This window comes from Sorghum bicolor, chromosome 3, assembly GCF_000003195.3.
Source record: "Sorghum bicolor cultivar BTx623 chromosome 3, Sorghum_bicolor_NCBIv3, whole genome shotgun sequence".
In the NCBI taxonomy this organism is placed as follows: domain Eukaryota; kingdom Viridiplantae; phylum Streptophyta; class Magnoliopsida; order Poales; family Poaceae; genus Sorghum; species Sorghum bicolor.
This window is the reverse complement of record NC_012872.2, coordinates 13,516,492-13,522,729: the sequence shown is the minus strand read 5'-3', so window position 1 is coordinate 13,522,729 and position 6,238 is coordinate 13,516,492. Positions and strand designations below refer to the sequence as shown.

The 6,238-nt window shown below is 40.8% G+C and overlaps 1 protein-coding gene across 1 annotated transcript; it reads left to right on the top strand.

Moving 5' to 3' along the window:
• LOC8078150 lies at positions 4,567-5,622 on the top strand. The gene is made up of 2 exons (XM_002457658.2): positions 4,567-4,709; positions 4,866-5,622. The coding sequence occupies exon 2, from the start codon at positions 4,867-4,869 to the stop codon at positions 5,377-5,379; it is 513 nt and encodes a 170-aa protein (XP_002457703.2). The 5' UTR covers positions 4,567-4,709; position 4,866; the 3' UTR covers positions 5,380-5,622.

The window sequence follows — 6,238 nt, the reverse complement described above, 5'->3', positions numbered from 1 at the left end:
ATTACAATTTATGTAATTATTTATTTTTAGTTTATATTTAATACTCTATATATATTCTCTAAATATTTGATGCAATAGAGTGTAAATTTTTTGAGAGGAACTAAACAAGGCCGGAAATTTGGGTTGGGCTTACACGGGCTGACCTGAGACACACGTGTCTATGTCCTCGATTGAACAGACTGAATCGGCCTACCCCGGCACGTGGACCGGGCCAGAGGCACGTCGCAGAGCCGAGGCCCATAAACAGGGCCCAGGTGGTATGTGTCTCCAGGTGCCCGTATTCCTTCTTTGGTAGATTGCTCTGCGTTGGGCCGATGGCCCGAGCTTGCGGGCCCTGCTGTGCTAAGGTCCAAACCAGAATTAGGACCAGCTTCTGAACTGAACAGCCCGTTTGTTCTCTATACAAAATAGCGGATCGGATTGTAGTGCCAAGGACCGTTGTTGCTAACACCTCAAATTGCGAAGTGATTACACATATATAACCGCTTGTTGTTTAGCCTTGGCTAGAGAACCTGGCATGGCATGATACATGCGTTTACTACAACTTGACTTGAACAGAGAACGTAGCTAGAAGAGGGGCACGCAGAATATATGATGGCAGGCAAAGTGACGTGTACACATGGACTGAATGAATGCAAGAAAGCCTAATTAATGAACCCGAGAGTGTGAAACTTAACTTTACTAACCCGTGACCAAGTGACAATAGATAGTTACTTATCACTCACCTGACGCTATCGTACGTCCAGTAGTTCTGGCTCATTCAGGTCGTCCACGTACTCCCACAAGGACGTTCCAGTTTTTACCATTCCCACTCGACGACCTCCTGTGTGTACGATCCGGTCAGGGTCCGGCGGGAAACGAAGAAAGCGAGGCCTTGTGTAGTTCACCCCAAAAATGATTTTTTTTTTAAAGATTTCCATCGCGAGATGAATCTTTTAAACCTACTTAGTTTATGATTGGACAATGTTTGACAAAAGTGCTACAATTTCGAAAACCAAAAAATTTTTAGAACTAAACAAGGCCCGAGTCCGAGACGACAAGCCATTATCCATGCACGAAAATGACACGCACGACGCTCATGAAATCTAGTCTACACACACCACTTTGATTGTTTTTCTTGCTAATAAAGCATAGTATTATAGACTATATGAGTGAGAGACCAACGACGTACACAAATGATGAGAACTCTTGATGACCAAGTGGATTTTTAATGAGTTGTGCTCTGAATTGAAGCAACGCAAGTGCGCCGTCTTCTGTTTTCCCTAGCTACCTGTTACTGTAATGCGTAGTTAGAGACAACTATTTGTCGGAATCGGATGCCATCTGTAGCTGCATGTCGGTAGCTAGCTAGGTTAATTAGTGAGTGATAATTAACACACGCTCGCATAGTGATTTGATAATGCCGCAGGGGAAATTCCGGCACTTGGCAAGCAGAAATGACTCGTGTAGGTAGTAGGCGTTATGGTGTTCCTAGTCCCACTACTATAAAAAAAAGAGGACATGGCTAATGGCTTGATGGCTAGCTTTGCTGCTTTAGTCAGGTTATTAATTAGGAACACCTCCATTATTCCGTCCACAGGGAAGTAGATTCAGCAGTGAATGGGACTCGTACAGTGCTGCCATGTGCCAACCACCAACAGTGTTCAGTGTCTGATCGGATCGGATGGAGCATGGAAATGCATGCATGCACTATATATGAATGAAAACGTCAGCGTCGTCACTCCAATGGATTGAGATGAAAATGACTAGTACCCGCAACTCGCTTAGTTTAATGGTTGCGTTCTCGATCGTATCACCTAAACCGCAGTGGCGAATCTATAAATGAAAGAAGGGATTTCTTCTCTTTATAAATTATTTTCTACATTTAGACTCTATTTAGATTCTAAAGTTTAGTGGCTAAAATTTAGACTCTCCCTGTGGTCTAAAAAACTAATGTCCCTTTTGTGACATAATGAGGTTATCTAAACTTAAAACATAACTTTAGGCCAAATGAATAAAGAGCCACCAGTACACAGAGGTACTATACCAGACGGTTCATAACCTCTTTCTACAGACGGATTGACGAATCACCAGCGCTGGTGGCCTGTGGAAATAAACTTTTCCATAGGCGGGTAACTGAGAACTGCTTGTAGAAATTCATTTCAACAGGCGGTTCAGTTATGTCACCCGCCTATAAAAATCTTTTTAATAGAAAATACAAAATCAGCTTTTAAAAATAGAAAAAAGAGATTTTTTTTAATAGTGAAGGCCCACTGGCTAATCGTCTATATTTTTTCGCGTAAAATCCCGTGCTATGCAGCCGGTGGAATTCGAACCTAAGAACCTCGCCCTCGCGCGTATCCTCTTCTACAACTCCACCTATCACTTAGTTGTGTCAATATTAGAGTTTAGTTCCCCACATATTATCCTAAACCGAGCATATATTGATTATTTGAGGCCCTAAACGGATTTCAATGGAAAAGTTGTCAACTACAAAGTTTCACAACTTTTCAAGATTTACAACTTTTGTATTTGTAGTTTCTCCATCCGAGGTCATTTACAAAATTTGAATTTAAATTTAAGAAATTCAAATGTAGTTTTCGACGACAAGAAAATTTCAAATGAAAAACTTATCAACTATAAAGTTTCATAATTTTTCTAGATCTACAACTTTCATTTTGACGGTTTTTTTTAATGAGGTCATTTGAAAAGCTCAAAAAATTCAATTTCAAATTATTTCTATAGGCGGTTTTCTTAACAAACCGCCTGTAGAAATCTGATTTTCACTGGCAGTTTCTTAGGAGAACCGTCCGTAGAAATATATGATTTCTACAGGCGGTTTTATTAGAAAAACCGCCTGTAAAAATTAATTTTATTTTCACAGGCGGTTTATTAGCTGGGCAAGCCGATTTCTTTCCACATGCGTTGTTTAATTGAAACCACATGTAAAAATTATATTCTACCGCTAGTGTAGTGCTTCTTTGTACTAGTGAGCTAAAGTGTCTAAAGTTTGGTGGTTAAACTTTAGAGTTTAGACTATGCGATCGAAATAAGCCTTTAGTGTCTCTTTTTAAACTTCAATGACTATATAAATTTACAGGATGCTTGTTAGGAGGAGCTCCATGGTTCCGTATGCTGTGAGAGATTAGCAAAAGCAACTGCCGCTGGTCATATTTCTCAATGTTTATGCACCCAAAAAGAACCCCACCGCTAATCTGTAGACTTGATCACAAAAGCGTAGATGAGGGGATTATATGACCCAAAGACCTGAGACCTTCTAATTTGAAATATGAATAATGAAACTCCAACTTCAATTTGTAGGCTCAGCTTGTCGTTTGCGCCAATTTTAATTTGTGGACTCTACTCCAAAGTCCATAGTCCAATGTAGATGCCAACTAGACCATATATGGTAATATAGCCTGATATATAAGTACATGCAAAATTTCACGAAGACTAGAGACGCTGGGCTAGGTTAGAACCTGCATCATGGTTGGTTATATACTAAAATGGCTCCAGCTCCATCGATAAAACTGTTTATGGAGTTAAATCCTCACAAAAAAAGCTTCACTAGTGAAGTGAAGCTGTGTCAAACGAGGCCTAAAGTGTGGCAACCATTTTGAGAACACATAACCTTAGATAAGTGTGATAAATTATATTTGATATATAGTGGTAATTTGTGGCGGTGAACGAAACTTTTTTTTTATAAAGGAAGCTTTAAAACGTCAAAAGCAATACATTAAGATGATACAAATCCTTAAAGAGCAATTTCCAACCTCTGCCTAATACGAGAGGCACTATAGCCAACAAAAGAACTGAAACCTAACACACATTCCCAGGATTATCAATTAGTACCCATGTAGCTGGAAGAAAACTAAAGTTCTTTGGTAAGTATGTAGGTGGGTTGCCAATAGATAAACTAAAGACAAGAAACATATGTTTTTCTTTTAAAAAATAACATCATTCTTGCTGAGCCACACAGACTCGAACATTCCTTTGTGTTTTGGTAAAGAGTAGGGATGAAAGTGATACGGATATTTATTCGTCCGTCCGTTCGACCGAACAAATATGAACACTAATTTAGATAGTTACATGGATATCCGCAATTTTTTCCGGATATGGATATCTAAAGCGGATAACGGATACGAATACAATATCGTTAATATCCACGGATACCGGATAATCCGAAAAAATATTCAGATACATCCAACCTACTAATTACGGATACTATCCGTATTGTACCGGCCAACAAACAAACGAATGGCTTTCAGTGTTGCTGCATGTCCCTCATTTTATAGCTTTCTTTCTACATGCTCCACTCTCTGTAGTCGATGTGGGACAAAAACTTTGGCTGAACAGCTGAACGGCGACACAGACATGGTTGAGTCTGATGCACAGGCCCCAACGCCATAGGCCCACAGGCCACAACCCACAGACCACGACCACGGGAAACCCTCGGCACTTCGACCGTTCGGCGGCGTCCGCACTCCGCACTTCCGCAGTCTGCACCGAAGAAGCTACTGTGGTCGCGCCGCCGTCGCGATGCTGGTTCTCACTCACAATCGAAAGCAAGCTACCCTACCCTAGCCCCGCCCTCTCTGCTGCACGCATCTCGGGTTAATCGGATCCGCGCCGGCGTCTGGACGCAAGAGCAAGAGGAGGAGGAATGAAGCTGCCGTGAAGTACTCGTCGTCCGTTGTCTTGTCTCTTGTGTCCGGCCAGCCACAGATCAGGTAACGCCTCTCTTCTCCTCTTATCCCAACTCTCCAACTCATGCTAGTGTAGTGTACTGATTTAATAGGCTTTCGATTTAATAAGCTTCTAGCCTTCCGCAATATAATGTCAGGCTCACGATTGTTGTTTTTTCTCTTTGAATATGTTGGGTCTAGGATGGCTGCTGCTAGTGCAAGTGAGAGTGTATGTGCAAGCACGGGAGCATCCCCTGCTGCTGCTCCGGTTGGCACAGGTGAATCAGTACGTAACCCTCTACCTCTTGCTACTGTGGCATTGAAAGAAACAACCACGATTGCTGGAGGTGGAGGTCCTACTCCTACCAATGTTATCATCATCAATGAAGAGATTGGAGAAGATGGAACTTGCAGTGCGGGAGTTGAGCCTGCTGCAAAGAGACAGAAGAAGAGTACCTCAAAGGTTTGGGATTTTTACACCAAGATCGAAGAGAAACACAAGAGAGATGATGGAACGATAGAGATACAAGTTTGGGTGAAATGCAATAAGTGCACCTACAAAACTCGTGGTGAGTCCAATAAGGGAACAACAGTCCTTTGGAATCATGTGAATGCAAGGCACGACGTAAAGAAAGGGCAGCAACAACTTAAAGTTGAAAAGAGTGAAGGTAAAGATAAGTTGAGACTTATAAATTTGATCCTGAAGTTAGCCTGAAAAAATTATATCAAGGAGTGGTTATGCATGAGTATCCCTTTATGATGGTTGAGCATGAGTTCTTTGTTGATTTTATCAAGTCTTTGCGCCCTAACTTTTCATTCAAGAGTCGTATAACCACTAGGAAAACGATACTGGAAATGTATTTATCTGAAAAGAAGTTGTTGTTTGACCAACTTAAAACTATATCTTGTCGGTTTTCTGCAACTATGGATATGTGGACTTCCTTTGTGTTTTGGTAAAGACTAAAGAGCAACGAATGCTTGTTAAAAGGGACATATACTACGTTTAATACATGCACACATGCGGTGGTACTGGTACACACAAGCAGTTCTTTTTTCCTTACTAGGTAGGGTGCCCGTGCGTTGCTACGGGATAGGTAACAATTTATACTAAAAACATATAGGTCGCACAATGAGATAACAATATTATAAAAATTAAATACCAGCATTAAAGTGATATTTAATCTAAAAAATAAATTATGAAATTAACATAGTCACGGAGAGCACGGCGTTGCAGGCTCACAACTCTGCTTTGTAGACCTTTGCAGCTATGATAATATTTTATATCTACAGAAAAAAAATCTTTAATAAAAATTTGTTTCGTGCGCTAATAAATCCACAAATAACCTTTGCCGCATCACATATGTGTGTTTAGTGTTCCAATGGTGATAGCACCAGGGCGAGGAAGAAGGAAACTAAATCGATCATCCATCAGCCCACTAAAAGAGAGGACCTTTTTTTCTTGCCCCTTTGCTTATCCTAGTCGCTCATATCAGTATATCACAAAGGCTATTTAGAAAGCAAGAGTCCTGGTAGTTGATACATACTTGCACAGGCAAGCAAGCCACTAACAACAA

Bases quoted from the DNA above. Each gene is read 5' to 3' on its own strand.
- LOC8078150 (XM_002457658.2), top strand. From the start codon at position 4,867: ATGGCTGCTGCTAGTGCAAGTGAGAGTGTATGTGCAAGCACGGGAGCA.